The 16,657-nt window shown below is 51.8% G+C and overlaps 1 protein-coding gene and 1 long non-coding RNA gene across 2 annotated transcripts; one reads left to right on the top strand and one right to left on the bottom strand.

Moving 5' to 3' along the window:
* Positions 1-1,783: 1,783 nt before the first annotated feature.
* On the bottom strand, positions 1,784-3,644 carry LOC125410969 (uncharacterized). The gene is made up of 2 exons (XR_007235213.3): positions 2,523-3,644; positions 1,784-2,058 (listed from the first exon to the last, which is right to left on the bottom strand). It is a non-coding gene; the product is annotated as an uncharacterized LOC125410969 (long non-coding RNA).
* A 328-nt stretch (positions 3,645-3,972) lies between these two features.
* Igfbp4 (insulin like growth factor binding protein 4) lies at positions 3,973-15,848 on the top strand. Its single transcript, XM_087910018.1, has 4 exons — positions 3,973-4,572; positions 10,908-11,053; positions 12,100-12,234; positions 14,527-15,848. Exons 1-4 carry the CDS (start codon positions 4,224-4,226, stop codon positions 14,659-14,661), a joined length of 765 nt encoding a protein of 254 aa, XP_087766144.1. The 5' UTR covers positions 3,973-4,223; the 3' UTR covers positions 14,662-15,848.
* The last annotated feature ends 809 nt before the right edge of the window (positions 15,849-16,657 follow it).

The raw sequence follows: 16,657 nt of genomic DNA, 5'->3' as shown, positions 1-16,657 counted from the left end.
ATTTTGCCCTTCTGTTCACCTCCCCCTTCCTTCATTTCTTCAGAGATGAAAATTATCCCATTTAAATGTTAAGTGGGGACCTGGAAAGAGAGGGCTCAGCTTCCAGGGAACTCCAGTTCAGGTCCCAGAACCAGTTCTCAGGTGGCTTATGACACAGGTAACTCCAGCTCTAAGATATCTGACACCTCTGGCCTCTGCCTTTGTGGGTACCTGCACACACACAGACACACAGACACACACACACACACACACACACACACTAAAATGGTCTGTCCTGTCCCTTTAAGACACAAGCCCTGCTCCCTGTCCTCCCCCCCCACCATCTGCAGAGGCAAGCAGATCTTCCTTCCCTTCCCTTCCCCTCCCCTCCCCTCCCCCTCTCTCTCTGTCTCTCTCTCTGTCTGTCTCTCTCTCTCTCTGTTTCTCTTTCTCTCTCTGCCTCTCTCTCTCTCATCTTCTCCCTTCTCCCTCCCTCTCCCCTTTCCTCTTCCTTTTCATAACCCACTAAATATATATCCAACCTCACTTTGCTTGGCGTGCCTGTCTCTGTCTCTTGCCCCGCTGCAGCTCCTGATGGGATCAGCTGATCCACCGAGGTCTCTCACCCTCTGTGCAGCTCCCTGCCTGGGACCCACTGCCCCTCGTGGCCTGCTGCCTGCTGCCGCCCCTTGGGGAATGGTGCATTTTATTTTTAACATTACACATACACTCGTATGGGGGCTGGAGAGATGGCTCAGTGGTTAAGAGCATTGCCTGCTCTTCCAAAGGTCCTGAGTTCAAATCCCAGCAACCACATGGTGGCTCACAACCATCTGTAATGAGGTCTGGTGCTCTCTTCTGGCCTGCAGATGTACACACAGACAGAATATTGTATACATAATAAATAAATAAATATTTTTTAAAAAACCACATACACTCGTATACACAATTAAAAATAAAAAATACCTGGGCTTGGGGGCACATGCCTTCAGTGCTAGCACTCAAGAGGCAGAGGTAGGTTGAGTTTAAGCTCTATGAGTTTAAGGCTAGCCTGGTCTATGTAATGACTTCCGGGCTAGCAAAGGCTACATGAGATCCCACCTCTAAATAAATAAATAAATAAATACCAATAACTTTTACATTTTTGATTTTTTAGAGACAGGATTTCTTTGTGTAGCCTGGACTGTCCTGAAACTCACTCTGTAGACCAGGTTGGCCTTGAACTCAGTTCTCTCAAGAGCTGCCTGCTTCTGCCTCCCAAGTGGTGGGATTAAAGGTATGTGCCACCACTGCCTGGCTCTTCCTTCCTTCCTTCCTTCCTTCCTTCCTTCCTTCCTTCCTTCCTTCCTTCTTTCCCTTCTTTCCTTTCTTTCTTTCTTTTTAGGCCAATAAATCTTTTTGAAAAGATGTTAAATGGCAGATCCAGGATCATATAACATTGAGGGGCTCTGCTACAGCTTACACTGGGGGGGGGGTGGGCTGGCTCTGACTCTTCCACTTCTCCTTACTCCCTGACCACATTCCACCCTGAGAGTCTCCAGTTCAGTGTGTATGTGTGTGTGTGTGAGCGGGGGGGGGGGGGGGGGGGGGGGGAGGGAGAATGACGAGGACACAGTGCTTTCATCAGGAGAGCTCCTGGTATCTGGAATGAGTTCCGAGCAGGGGAGGTCTAGGAAGGCACTAAATTTATGGTGTCTATTTCATCCCAGGCCTTTCCCACAAGGGGCTGTTATTGCAGAGTCCCCATTGCTAGACCAGCCCTGAGCTTCAGGGTCCCTAGTGAGATCCACGTGACAATTCTGGATTGGTAATCTAGCCTGACCATGCCGATGCCAGTTTTATTTTAGTCTTGAGCACTGAAGGCGTGGTCTCAGGTCACCTCTTCAGTGAACACTTCTCATGCCCCAGAGATAGAAGGGCTCGCTCGTGCCTCTGGATCCCCGTGTGTCCCGTATAAATATCCCCCAGGGCACCTGTGCATGTCTTAGAAAACTTATTTCCAGTGCACACTCATCTTCTCTCTCCTTGAGGCAGAGTGGTTTTGGTCACCTCTTTATTCTCAAGACGAAACACAAAGTCCTGGAGCAATAAAAAGGTGCTTAGTGAACACGCCATAGGTGGACAGCCGGTGCTTGGTCTCTGGCTTCCTGGGAATGAGTCTAGGCAGTGGTGGGGAGGACACCAGAGGATGGGCTGGGGGCAGTCGCTCGGTGTCATCTAGAAACCAGCACAGAATGCCTGCTTTCCACAGCACCTGTACTCATCCCAGGGTTTCTACCCATCTTGGGTTTGCTGTCTGGAGGGCAAGTTGGGCATTGGACTTCAAAACTGTCCTTATTGACCCATTTATTCCCACAGGGGTTCCAAGAGGTGGAAGGGGGGGGTGATAATCAGCCTTCCTTTTAGCTAGAAATAAACTTCAAGTTTATCCGTTAAGTAGGAGGCCGACTGAATTTAAGGAAGAGAGTGGGGGCAGGGACTGGTTTTTGAATTAGAAAAACGCTGGCTTCCTCCCAGGATCTTGAAGAACCTGTTCTGTTTACCTTTCTCCCAGGCAGACAGGACAGGAGGGATCCAACCTGATCCTTGTGATGTGACTGAAAAGTCCCGGTCTCCGGCCCCAACACGTCAGCTCTCCTGCAGTCCTAAGGGTTGCCAGTAGGTGCCGTCAGTTCGCAACTTTTTGGTCTGTCCTCCAGGTCCAGCGCTTGGCGCCTTTCTGCCTCCAACCGCGCCAACATTTTACTTTTGCCGAAAGTGGGAGGTGGCCTAATTCCGCGGCTGAAAGACCCTTGTCCAGGGACAAAGAGTAAGAAGAGATCTAGGAGCTATACTTTAGTTTGGCTTCTCCTTAGATGCTTAGGCAAGACCCTCCCGATCCTATCTACCCTCCCAAATCCACCCGGCCTCCGACGATGCTCGGACAAACAGAAGGAAACTAAACTCCTTGGTTGGGGAGGATAAAGAGGCGTAGGGAGAAATGAGAAAGAAGGTAGGAGGTGGGTCTCTAGATCTATTCCCACTTCCAGAAGGATTGCTACCAGGGGTAGGGTATAGGTATGACATCAATAGGATGTCACCCAGGGGCGAAGTGGAGTCGGGAAAATTAAGAGGCTTCCCTTTCTGGAAATCTTTGACTGCCACCTACTGGGAAATGGTCACAATAACCATACAATTACACAATGAGTACAAAGAACGGTGCCCCCTGGGGTTGTTCAACGTACGTCTTGGTATATGGCCAATGTCAGTCTTGTAGGCCAGTCTCCTTCCAGAATCTAAACGAGGTAGTAGAGGTGAAAACATCTAAGAAAGAGGAAGAGGCTTGGCTCTTTGTCCTGGAGTTCTGGAAACAGAGTGCAGCAAGACCCAAATGAAACCTGGGGCGCAGGGGGTCAAGCAGCAGAGGTTCTGGGGGCAAGTGCAAAGACAGCTGCCTGTTGGCGCCTCAAGCCCGGAGCTCTCCTGAACCCCTTATAGAGTGCTTGCCCTACCTTGCACAGTGTAGTCTTCAGAGCTTGAGACTGAACGTGCCAGGGAGTGGGGTAGGGTGGCCGCCTTCGGCCAAGGAAGGTGACTGAACGCAAGGACCTTGAGTCGGCTAAGAGGTCAGGTTCTCAAGGGTTGTTTAAGTGTCTGGGAAGGAATCCTTCAAGGTCGAGGAAGGGAACCAAGCAGCAGCCCCTTCGCCCCCCCACCCCGCCTCTCCCAACCCCCCGAGGGCTCTGGTTCAGAGGCTCAGAGGCGTTTTGCACGCTGGCCACCGCTTCCAAACTGCGCTGGGTTTTTTTTTGGTTTTGTTTTTTTCCTGCGGAGCAAAGGACTTTCAGATATTGTAGCGGTGGCTGTGACTCAGGCCAGCGCCCCCTCCCCCTAACGGTCTCTTCTCCCGCTCCAGTTCCCCCTCACCCGCCTCTGCTCTCCCACCTCAGGGACGGCGCTGGGGGTGTGGCCAGGGGGCCGGTATAAAGTCCCGGGAGCCGGTCCCGGGCAGTCGCTCAGCCCCCCTGCCCCCGCCGCCTGCTGGGCCGGGCCGAGGATGCAGCGCAGCGCCTGGGTGGCCAGGCTCGCTTCGCTCCAGCGTGCTTGCTAACTTCCCCAGCTCCGTCCCAGCCTGCCGGGGCCGCCCCGTGTCCCCACGCCCTCCAGGTCTGGTCCACTTAGCGCCCTGGGCGCTGCCTCCGGGTCCCTTGCAGCCCGCTCGCGAGTCCGCGCTCCCCTTCTGTGCCCAAATCTTCATCCTCACCATGCTGCCCTTCGGCCTCGTGGCCGCCCTGCTGCTGGCCGCAGGGCCTCTGCCGAGCCTGGGCGACGAAGCCATCCACTGCCCCCCCTGCTCCGAGGAGAAACTGGCGCGCTGCCGCCCCCCTGTGGGTTGCGAGGAGCTGGTGCGGGAGCCTGGCTGCGGTTGTTGCGCCACTTGTGCCCTGGGCTTGGGGATGCCCTGCGGGGTGTACACCCCACGCTGTGGTTCAGGCATGCGCTGCTACCCGCCCCGGGGAGTGGAGAAGCCCCTGCGCACACTGATGCACGGGCAGGGCGTGTGCACGGAGCTGTCGGAGATCGAGGCCATCCAGGAAAGCCTGCAGTCCTCTGGTAAGGCATACCTATTATTCCTTTGTCACCTTTCCCAAGAGCCCTCTTCCTTGCCACTTGGTTCCCGTTGGGGTTGGCTGGGAGGCCCGTAAAAGCTCCCAGTGAGTTGTGGAGAAGGGAGGTCCAGTGACAGAGTCTGATAAGTGGCACTGAATCCCAGTGCCAGTTGCCACTGGTCAAGGGGAACCTGGTACCATCCCTTCAGCTCAAACTTCCCTTCTTTGGGAAGCGGGGCCTCCATCTCAATGATAAGCCTGGCTCCTGAGGCGATTATGGTAAGTTAAATGACCTGGTTCAGTTACATTTGCCAGAAAACCGCGATAAGGATGGTGTGTGTGTGTGTGTAGTGTGTAGTGTGTTGGGGGGGTCCCTTTCTGTTCCTGATCCAGGGCCTGCTCCACACCCATTTTCCGGAGACACCCAAAGGTGTGAGGAACCAGGGCCTGGACTTCTCAATCGTCACCCTATGGTGAAGTGAGGCATACAAATCCTAGGGACTCCGATAGTAAAGAATGAGAGTTGTGCTTCCCCAAAGGCCCCAGAAACAGTGGAAGACAGGGCTCTTTCTGCCAGGCTGGCACATCCAGGTCTCTAGTTCCTTCCTCCCGGCAGGTGCCATCTGAGGGGACTGGAGGGAGCTGCTGGCTGGCAGCCCAGAGCTGCAGAAATCTTGGGATTGTATGGGCTGAGAGGAGAGGAGGGACAGATGGACAAGTAGACGGGTTTTCAGAATGTTCCTTGCGCCGATCTTGTATTTACTTTTCCCTGTTCCCATTTCTCAGTGGGCCTTTCTCAGTTTCTTCTAAGAATTCTTCTCTTGCTCTTTTGTTATTTCCTGCTGTGTGTGACCCAACTTCTAGTTTCACCAAACAATCCCGAGTTCTCTTTCCTCTCGCTCTCCTGAGTTCTATTAGTTTCATTCTCCTCACTCTGCTTTAGTTTGTTTTTCTGCTGGCCTCTCTCTTTTATCTCAGACTCAGGTGCTCTTTTGATGTCTCTCTTGGTGACTCTTTCTGGACGGTCTGCCTGCCTGTATCCCTGACTCTGGTGATTGTCCCTTCTCGGAAGCCTTGCTGCCGCTGAGCTGCTGAGCTGAGCCGCTGGGCCGCTGGGCCGCACTCTGTGCTTCTCTCTTTTCCTGGTGCTCATTCTTCCATTGTTGCGGTCCGGATGCTGGGACTTCGGCCCCAAGCTTCCTGCTCTGGGTCCCAGACCGATCCACTTCCTCAACCCTCAGCAACTTATTAGTCTGAGGAAAGCAGGATGCAGGGAAAACAGGAAGGAGGTGGACCCCAGGGGTGCCTCTCTGCCCTTCCTGCCCCTGAGCAAGGAGAGTTGGGTCAGCAGAAATAGTCTGGGAGAGATGCCAGACTGGCACCCAGCATGGCCGGAGGGGGAGGAGGGTCCTGGGAGAGCCGATTCCTTCATCTTGGGGGCAGTGAGAGCAGGAGACAGGGCTTCATGTTTAGGGTGCCCACTTTGAGTCTTTGCTGTCTACCAGCTTAGTGGGGATCTAGAAGCAGGTGAGGGTGGCTGGTAGCCTCTCTTCCCAACTTGAGCACGAGCCAGGAGGGATCTACAAGAGCCTTCTCTTCTGGTTGAATAGAAGCATCCCTACATTGTGGAGGAAAACCAGATGCCCTCGGGGGTTAGGAACTCCTGGCACAGTTTCTGATTGTTCTGTGGATGTGCGGCAAGTCCACTTCTAGAGGAGTCTGGAAATGGGGTGCCTTTAGGTCTGTTTTGGAATTCAGGTCTCAAGTCACTAATTCTCCTCCCACTTCCTGATCTTGTCTTCTGCCCACACCATGGATGCAACTATCTGAAGAGGGAAGATCAGAAACGAGAAGGACCCTGGCTGTCCTTGAACTCTCTCTGTTGACCAGGCTGACCTCAAACTCACAGAGATCTGCCTGTCTCTACCTCCTCACTGCTGGGGTTAAAGTTGTGCACCACCGCCACCTGGCTAACATTAGACACTCGAATGGCAAGCTATGGCCAATGCTTCCTAGTACTTCCTTGTCATGGCCTGACACCATGGGAGGCATCATGGGAGGAGTACCCATGGAACTGTCCAAAGGCCTCGAAAGATCTCTAGTGAAAGACAGAGCAAGGCTCAGTCCCTACTTCACACCTTACTTTGTCAATAGACCATTGTCCTTTGCGGTCTCCAGGTTTGGGACCCATGTCCTGAAATACTTTGGTGAAGGGTGTTAGTCTATTCTTTCTGCTCTTTGCTCTTGGGTCTGCGCTTCGGCAGATCATTTAAGTAAGTGGTCCTTTGGCACAGGCTCTCTTTTTTATTTTTTATAGCGGCACGTTGTCCCTTCTGTTTCCAGCCTGCCCTGCTCTCCTTTCTAACAGGTTGGAGATCAGCACTACCAAGGCTACCAGAGATGGGGTCGGGTGCATGCGTCATAAGTCTACAATTTCATATCATGATATTGACCCTCGACTCCTGAAATTCAAGAGAATGTTCAATGGGGAGGTCAAGCTTGGGACAGGGAGTTCCTAAACCAGGCACTAGGTCCCTCCGGGACAGGGTTAGGGAACAGGCAGACTGGGTTAATTTTTAGTCAACACAGCAAATATTGTCCCACTTTGGTACTGGGAATCTAGTTATGTCATGGAAACCGGGCCTTCCCAGATATCCTGTGCTTTAGGGGAGAGGGGAGGAATAACATGGTTGCCTAGTGTTTTTCTTTAATACCGACGAAGCCCAAATTATTGACGCTTAAAGCGGCCAAAGATGAGTCTCCCTTCTTCTTTTCTACCTCAGTTTCCCTCTTGGTCAAATGCCTCATCGTTTTGAGGTGTCTGATACAGAGTGTAAAGTCAATTTGGAGTGGCAATGAGGGTGTGACCGAAGACGCTAAGAGGCTTTTCAGAGCATAGGACGAGGGAGAAGTCACGGGGGTGGAGAAGGGTTGGTTGTTTTTGCAGGGTCTCTTGTCTCCTTAGAGGCCAGCAGAGGGAGAGGCCAGCAGCGGGAAGCAACAGTAAGCGGCATCCCTTGATCAAAATCTCAAAGAAACAACCTGGGGTCTGTCATGGACGGCCTTTGATTCTTCAGCCAAGGTCTAGGGGATGAAGGAAGAGAAAGGCATTTTTAGTGGGCAGGTGGGTGACTCTCGAGAGCATGGCTGAAATATCTCAGTCTGGGTGGCAGGACCCACTCAGTTCTTGGCCTGCGTGACTTGGAGGGATCAGGGGCTGGTCCTGAGGAGAAATCATGGGGGTGAAGTTAGGCAGTGGGGATCTTTCACCTCTACTGGGGCCAGAGCTGTACACAGCTTCTCCCTGAGGGCTTGCCCCTTGCCCTGCTCTGCTATGGAGAGAGGAGCAAGACTGGTGTCATGGCTGACTGGCAGTCTGCCCAGCTCCACATGCTCCATACAGGGACCAGAGGAGGAGACCTGCTCCGCTTTGGCAGCACTGCTTTCTAGACAAGCTTCTTGGAGCCCTAACAAGAGGAGGGGTCTGCCTCCAGTTCCTGCTCAGGAGTATTGGGCGTTTGGTAGAAGGCATTAGAAACTAACAGTGCTAGCAAGTTAATGTTTTTGAGAGGCTCAGCACTACTCCCTACCCCCTGGCCTGCTCAAGCTCCGTCCCTAAAGGTGGACTCTCCAGGTATGCATGGATGGACAAGGAAAAGTTACAGATTAAATGGACAGTCAACAAACCGTGGCCAGAGAGACTGGGGTGTTAGTATGGCCTGGCCTGGTCTGTGTTTTTGGCCAGAGTAGGGTCAGAGTACTTGAGTGGGTGGAGGTGTGCACACCTGGAAGAGCACGTGTCTGGACATGTGGTTGTTCGTACATGTTTGTGGTTCTGTGTGGTGGGTGGATGTGGACTTAATCTATGCTGTGCCCCAAGATCGATTAGAAGTTACTCTCCTAAAACGGTGGGTTTTACTCTATGTATAGATTTGAACCAGGGGTCATTGGGCTGGGTCACTGGGCTAGGCCATGGAGACAGCCATGCTCAGCTATGACCAGTGAAGCCCCTCTACGACACGGGACCATTTAATTCTGACACCAGCATGAGCTATGCTTCTAGGCTCACACTATGCCCCATGTAGTTCTAGGCTTCAGCGAGCTATTCAATTGCCCTCATTAATGGTGAACATCTCAAATACCCATGGATCAGCCCCCAAGGACTCCTCATTGTTGGCTTCTACTCACAGAAGCGCCACACTGGGAAGTGGAATTGCTGTCGAGTCTCTGGGCCGTCTTTTTCTGGACTCTTGAAGGCGCATCATATCTCGCTCTCAAGCTGCTGAGGCAACTCCTTTCTTTAAAAGCTCTTAAAACAAAACTGAAAAATAATATCAGGGCTGGGAGCCAGATTATAGCGGATCCTGCCGATAACCCAATACTTGGGCAGGGAGGGTAGGAAAAGAGGAATTCAAGGCCAGCCTTGGCTACATGGCAAGTTTGAGTGAGGCCTCTCTGGGCTATGTGAGACCCTGTCTCAAAACAAAAGAAAAGAAAAGAGATAGTGGGGTTGCGATTGTAGCTTGGGGGTAGAATCCTTGCCTGTCCCTCCCACCCCCATCCCTACTTCAAATTCTTCTTTAATCCTTGAACTCTGATCCTAAAAACATCTCATGTTTACCAAAAAGAACCAGAGAGTCTGTGCAAAGGTATTCTGACTGTGAAAAGACAGCCAATCAGAGAGAATAAACAGACTGGTTATGTCATGTGACTCTCAGAACTGACCTCCATCCTCTTCAGCTGACTCTCCCAAGCTTGATGTAGGGCCGGGGCCCCCTTGGGACTATTCTTCTGTCACATCTGCAGAAGGATGGCTGTATCTATCTGCTTTACCTATTTCTGGCCTTTAATTCTACACTAGCACGTCAAAATCTCCTATCCCTGGTGAGTCAGTTTTATTCTGGTATGGAATCTTAACAGTTTTCATATATATATGGTATAGATCCCTCCTTGCCTGGTGTCCTTCATCGGCATGCTTCCCTTCCCTTGTCTCCCAAACCAGAAGAATAAAACAAAAACCAACTCCTCGGTTTTGGCTAGGCAGAAAAATACCATTTGACCCAGAGGCAGCTCTGGGACTGTTGCCATGTATGGAGGAACCTGCTAACTCCTTAGGAAAAAAAAAAGTCCTGAGGCAAACCAGATGTAACCTCTTGTCGGCCTGCCAACATCTGGAATGCTGGCAGGAGCTCTGCTCTTGGGCCTGCATTGAGCTGCCAAGTCTGAGCATTTCAGAGGTGGCTCTGATGTGCTGAGAAGTTTTTCCAACCTCCTTTCCCTGCTCAGCCTTGCATTCCGGCCCTGGCTGCCAGGAGGGAGCAGCATGGTCACAGTGCGGGACCTGCTGGATGGGGCAGCTCACATAGAACCTTCAGGAGGGGCCGTAGAGACAGGGTCCAACTTCATGATTCGCATCTCCAGATAGCCCTTTGCCTGTTTCTGGGTGACTCACATGGACATTGTATGGTGCCTCACGTTTAAAGATGCAAGACCTAGGGGTTGTGGCTGGACAAATGTGTGTGGCTGTTTTCTTTGCTCCGGGGCCACAGCCTCTCCCCTCCTTTCCACCTCCTCTCCCCTCTTCTCTTCTCTTCTCTTCTCTTCTCTTCTCTTCTCTTCTCTTCTCTTCTCTTCTCTTCTCTCTCTCTCTCCTTTCTGTCTCCTCTCTCTCTCTCTCTCTCTCTCTCTCTCTCTCCTTTCTGTCTCCTCTCCTCTCTCTCTCTCTCTCTTTCTGTCTTCTCTCTCTCTCTCTCTCTCTCTCTCTCTCTCGCTCTCTCGCTCTCTCTCCCTCCCCCTCTCCCTCTCATGCAGGCAGGCACACACACTAACAGACCCAGACAGTGGGAGAACCTTTGGGGCCAGACTCCTCGCTCATGGAAAATATGATTTTGGCCCTAGGAATCCCTGGCAGGCTCAGCCAGATGCTGAAAGGGCAGGGAAGGAGACCGGAAGAGTGAGCAGATGGAGAGGGGGTTGGTGGGAGGAGCTGAACAGAGCGGGTAGAAGATCCAGTAGTCCCCCCTCCCACTGCCTGCCTCAGACCTCCCTGCAGGGCCCAAGGGATCCCCCCTGCCATCTGGGCTGCTGCAGCTGGTGACTTATCTGAATCCTGAACTGGGTGGGGTGAGGAACAAGTCAAGGACTTCAAGAGGAATATTCTTCCAAAGACATCCAGAGGAGTGGGGTGGAACTGGGGGCTGCTCCTATTTCTTCCCAACAGAGGCTCTGTGGGTGCTATGGAGACTCCTGATGCCGGAGGAAGCAGGTGGGAGGTTGGGGGAGTGTAAACCTCTGTTCTTTTCTGGTACTGACCTCTGCCTTTCCCCTCACGGCCTACAGACAAGGATGAGAGCGACCATCCCAACAACAGCTTCAACCCCTGCAGTGCCCACGATCACAGGTGCCTGCAGAAGCATATGGCCAAAATGCGAGATCGGAGCAAGATGAAAGTCGTGGGAACACCCCGGGAGGAACCCCGTCCTGTGGTGAGCACCTCTGACCCGCAGATGTATGCTTACAGAAATCCCATTACTAGACTTGGGCTATGTTCACCCAGCAAACCCCAGAGCCTTCTGTGTGTGCAAAAGAGCCCAGGGAGAAACCCATTTCTCTCTTTGTGATTCCTCTTCTGCTCTGCACATAAATATGGCATAGCTGAGTTGATTGGTAAAAGCAGGATCCAGGCTCTCTAGTGTTTCTTGATCCTTTTTTTTTTTTCCACTTTTTTCCTTTTCTGATGTTTTTTGAAGTCGGGATCTCCCTGTGTTGCTCTGGCTATCCTGGTACTCACTACTCTAGACCAGGCTGTCCTTGAACCTAGAGATCCACCTGCCTCTTCCTCCCAAGCACTGGGATTAAAGGTGTGCACCACCATCACCTAACTCTTGGTCCTTTTCTTGGATTCTCTGCCCAACTCTTGGAAACAAAAGGATTTAATAAGCTGGCCACAGCAAGAGGATTTGGGATCCTACTCTAGGGTCTGGCTACTTGTCCCAGTGGGGCTCAAGCCTAGGGGTTACCTTGTTTATTCCTTTTGCTTAGGCCTATAAATCCCCCAAGGCCTCTTTCCTTACCGTTCCCTCTTTAACCCCTACCCCCATTTTCCTGATTATTTCTTGTGAGACAGGAGTCTCACTTTGTAGCCCAGGCTGGCCTAGAACTTCCTATTTATACCAGGCTAGCTTTGAACTTGCAATAGACCTCCTGCCTCTGCTTCCAGCGTGCTGGGAGTACAGATATGTGCCACCACTGCCAGCTTTTTAAGGCGTGCTTTAGTGTCCATCCTTGTTAGTTGAATCTAAGTTTCTGCTTTCACTTCTTGTGCCCAGTACCCAGGCCTTGACTCTTTGCACAGGGCCTTTAACCCTCTTGTTTCTCCCTCGACCTCCCCCCCTTTCTTCCCCCCCCCGAGACAGGGTTTCTCTGTAGCTTTGGACCTGTCCTGGAACCAGCTCTGTAGACCAGGCTGGAGCCCCAGCGTGGTCTCTCCGCCTTTCTCTTCTGCTGAGCAGTTTTGTTGTTCACTCCCCAGCCCCAGGGTTCCTGCCAGAGCGAGCTGCACCGGGCCCTGGAGCGACTGGCTGCCTCGCAGAGCCGGACCCATGAAGACCTCTTCATCATCCCCATTCCCAACTGTGACCGCAATGGCAACTTCCACCCCAAACAGGTGGGTCTCCCCTTGTGCTACAAGGTGCTGGCCTCATCCTGGAGAATGCCTGACTCTCTGCAGGATAGGAAGAGAAACTCCCCAATCCAACCTAGATGTTTGGGTCTCCCACAACCCTGCTCTAGCCTAAGACTCTTAGCATGTTCTGTCCATCTCTTTTTTTTTTTGAAGATGAGAGACAGACTCAAAAAGGAGTAGAGGGGCCCTGGGCAGCCCACACCACCGTGTGAGCTCATTGTGGAACTTGCCTTCCTTCCAGGGCTGTTTGCAGCTCTTGAGGGTTCCCCATCTGTGCTGTAAATCCTGCTCCCAATGCTCCCCCTCCTCCTTCTTCAAAGAAGTGCTCCTTGTGTCTGAATGTCTGCAGCTTCATCTGGGCTTAGGGACAAACCCCAAGTTATGAGAAGTCGTGGAGGAAAGAGCGCAGCCTTCCGCAGCTGAGCTCAGATTCTCAGGTGCAGTAAGGATGGAGGTAGAGCCGGGTCTAGTGACCCGAGACAGTCATGGGGGTGGAAGCAGACGAAAGAGGGGTCAGGAGAGAAGGCAGCAGGTAGCGGCCTCACATTCACTTACTCCTTCAGAACGCCCCGCGTGCTGGCGTGTACAGCAGAAGCAGCTCACTCCGTCTCATCTCTGGCCCATCAGGAGGGTGGTATATCTTGGCAGGGTACTGGAGTGCCTTGTGCTCAATGTGGTCTGGGGAGCCTTGGCCTGCTTCTCTAGGTTGTGTGAGTATAGGGACATATGTCACACCCCCCACTAGGGAAACAACCCTAGTGTGGGCTGTTATTCAACCAACAGAGGCCTCACTAGGAAGATGACACTCCTGTCCTGGGTCCTTCCCAACGCAGGAACATAAGGGCGTGATGGGCCAGAGATGGCGCCTCAGAACCCGTGCCTTCATCTCAACACAAATTCCATGTCTCAGTTCTTAACAGCACCTCTCCCCCCCAATTAAACAAACCAAAACAACAAAACACCTGACCGTTTCTAAGAATAGTTTTGGGGTTTGTTAAAACAAAACAAAACAAAACAAAAAAAAACAAGGAGAAGGGCTGGAGAGATGGCTCAGTGGTTAAGAGCATTGCCTGCTCTTCCAAAGGTCCTGAGTTCAATTCCCAGTAACCACATGGTGGCTTGCAAACATCTGTAATGAGGTCTGGTGCCCTTTTCTGGCCTGCAGGCATACACACAGATAGAATACTGTATACATAAATAAATAAATAAATAAATATTTTTAAAAAAGAAAAAACAAGGAGAAAGTGAAGAATTATCATCCCCTCCCTGACAGGGCTTCTCTGTGTAGCAGTCCCAGCTATCCCGGAACTCACTTTGTAGACCAGGCCGGCCTCGCACTCACAGAGCTCTGCCTGTCTCTGCCTCCCGAAGGCTGGGATTACAAACATTAGCCACCACCACCCGACTGCAAAATTACCTGATTTCATTACTTGTATCGAACAGTAGTGGGGTTCACTGATGCAAGTATTAACTGAAGTCCAACGTACCGGGATTAAACCGGGATTTGTTTTTCATGTTATATAATGTTGCATATATTTTTACCTCTAATTTTTGTTGCAGCAAAAAAGCTGTGACGCTTGGCTCTTTATCCCCACACCAATTCTGAGTCTTGAGCCAATCTGCATTCCAGCTTTGAGTCTGGCTTTGAAATGAGCTTCTGGGCATATTTCCCACCCCCACCCTTGGTCTAATCCTGACCTGAAGTTTAGCCTGACCTCCATTCTTCTGACCTTGACTTCTGTCTTTGTTCTGATTTAACTTTCTTGCAGCAGTCCTCCTGCCTCTGCTTCCTAAGGGCTGGGGTCACAGGCATTGTGCTAGCACGTCTAACCAACCTGCTTCTGACTTAGGCTGAACACTTTACCTAGCTCACATTTTAGCGTTTTAACCACAATCCCTAACCCAACTTCAGCTGTGGGCCAGATGCTCCCTTTACCCCAACTTGGATCCTGCTCCCAGCTTTAATTCCATGTTTCAAGTCCCAGCCCAGTCACAACCCACCTGAATGAAACATCTTCAAAGAATCCAGCCTTTTACAGTCCTTCCACGCCTTCAAGTCTAAGGACGTTCTTAGGTCCCTGACCAGAAGCGCTCTAGAACGTTTCCTTGGACAAGTCTCCCTACTGCAGCGAGCTCTAGGAACTGGCGCTCAAAAAGAGCCCTTGCCTTCAGCTATCATTTTGGAAGAGCAATCGTCTGATCCGGGGGGCTGGGCTGGAGGTGGCGTGGTCTTCCTGGGAGCTGACCTCTCGTTCTTGTGCCCTTTCTTGCCAGTGCCACCCCGCCCTGGATGGACAGCGTGGCAAGTGCTGGTGTGTGGACCGGAAGACAGGGGTGAAGCTTCCAGGGGGCCTGGAACCCAAGGGGGAACTGGACTGCCACCAACTGGCTGACAGCTTCCAAGAGTGAGGCCTGCCAGCAGTGGGGGACTCACTGCCCCCTACTAGACCTCTGTGCTCTGGGGGCTGTAGAGTTGACCTGGCATGGAGTTTTGGAGACCTGGCTCTCTGCCTCCGGCCCTGCCCAAAGTTTCCCTTGGTGTGTGTGTGTGTGTGTGTGTGTGTGTGTGTGTGTGTGTGTGTGTGCATGCATGCATGTGTGTGCGTTTGTGTGTGTGTTTATGGGGCACAAGTGTGGCCCATGGGGTAAACCTGAGCCTAGAATACCCACTATGGGCTTAGATAGCCCAAGAGGTCTGAGTGTAGCAACAGGAAGCCCCAGTGTGTTTTCAAATCAATCTTGAATTCATTCATTCATTCATTCAGCCATCCAAAACATGTATTGACAACATACTACATGCCAGCTTTAGTTTTCAGCCCTGGAAGGCCTCATTCTAATTTCCTCTGATTGTGGCATGCAAGGTGTTCCTTTAAGGTAACCGGAAGCCTGTGGGAGAAAAGAAACCTCATTCTTGGAGTCAGAGAGAAGGGAAGTCGTGAACATTGACCACTCTCCCTCTCCTCAGTCTAGTCAGTGTGGGAAGGTGTGGAGTGGAAAGGGGGCTTAAGACTCATGAGACCCTCCCCCACGCTCAAGTTAAACTTCGTTGCTGTCCCCTGTTCTCCTTCCTCAGATCTCCAGAGGGAAGCAATTGAGGGACAGGGCCCATCTTTGGGTCTGGTCTAGTTATTGGGTCCTCTGATTAATTGCCTTGCCCATGGATCTCTGCTGTGGGAGAGGAATGGGGTCAGAGGACAGGGGGTGGGGAGGGGGGTCATCTCTTTTTGAGCAGTTAAGAGCGAAGAAAGGATGTAGGATTGGATGGTGTGTGTGTAGGATTGGATTGGATGGAGAGGATGCTGAGGGATGAGGCACTGCTGAGGTCCTGTCCTGAGCCCTAATTGTGGTTACTGGTCACAAAGTCACCAGGATGACCCTGTCTTTCCAGCTGTCCACTGCCTGTGGCCCCACCTCCCTCCCCATATCGCCCTTCCCTTTACACTTCCTGTCCCACCCTCTCTACCCTCCTGGGCATTTTCTGGCTTACCTGGATAGACTTAGAGACCTGCTTGTTGGCTATAATGTCTTTTCATTCATTTTTTTTCCTTTTTTTTTTTAAAAACAAAACGAACAAAACCAAAAAAACGTCTAGATAACTGTGTTTGGCTTATTTATTTAAAAACAAAAAACAAAAACAAAAACAAACAAACAAAACAAAACAAAAAAACAGTTAAAGACAGGGATGAATCCGGGGTGGAGGGAGGTGGGCCTTGCGTGATCACCAGACCTTTCCTGCTAGGTAGGGGACTGCTGCAAATCAAAAGCCCTATCCCCAAGGATCTCCCAAGATACTCCCAGTGGAGGTAGGATCCTGTGGCTTTGGAGGTGTGGTCCAGGAAGCCTTATGGGGCCACATCCCAGTGGAGCTGGGACCTTTCCTAGAGTTTGCACAGGATGGGGATGGAGAGGGCACTCTGCACTTGAGGCACAGGATGGTGGTGGTAAATCTCAGCACATTCCACGGCCCTGGTGTCTTTGTTCTTGCCTGGGGGGTGGACACGCTCCAACATTCAGTTCTCAAAGACTGGGAGAGTGGGAACCCCTGACTTAAGACTCTCTGCCCCAGCCTTTGCTTCAGAACACACCCCCGCATGGATTCATAGCCGTCTTCCCAAAGCTTCTGCTTCTACAGGTGTGTGTGTGTGTGTGTGTGTGTGTGTGTGCGTGTGTGTGCATGTGTGTGTGTGTGTGTGTGGTGTGTGTGTCTGTGTGGTGTGTGTGTGTGTGCGTGTGTGTGTCTGTGTGGTGTGTGTGTGTGTGTGTGCGTGTGTGTGTCTGTGTGGTGTGTGTATGTCTGTGTGGTGTGTGCGTGTGTGTGGTGTGTGTGTGCGTGTGTGTGTCTGTGTGGTATGTGTATGTCTGTGTGGTGTGTGCGTGTGTGTGGTGTGTGTGTGTGTGCGTGTGT

This window comes from Myodes glareolus, chromosome 9 (assembly GCF_982192425.1).
Source record: "Myodes glareolus chromosome 9, mMyoGla1.1, whole genome shotgun sequence".
Classification (NCBI taxonomy): Eukaryota; Metazoa; Chordata; class Mammalia; order Rodentia; family Cricetidae; genus Myodes; species Myodes glareolus.
This window is presented reverse-complemented; position numbering and strand designations above follow the sequence as displayed.

Coding starts and splice junctions, on each gene's coding strand:
- Igfbp4 (XM_087910018.1), top strand. CDS start 4,224: ATGCTGCCCTTCGGCCTCGTGGCCGCCCTGCTGCTGGCCGCAGGGCCT. Junction 11,054..12,099: donor GGGAGGAACCCCGTCCTGTG/GTGAGCACCTCT, acceptor TTCACTCCCCAG/CCCCAGGGTTCCTGCCAGAG. Junction 12,235..14,526: donor GCAACTTCCACCCCAAACAG/GTGGGTCTCCCC, acceptor CTTTCTTGCCAG/TGCCACCCCGCCCTGGATGG.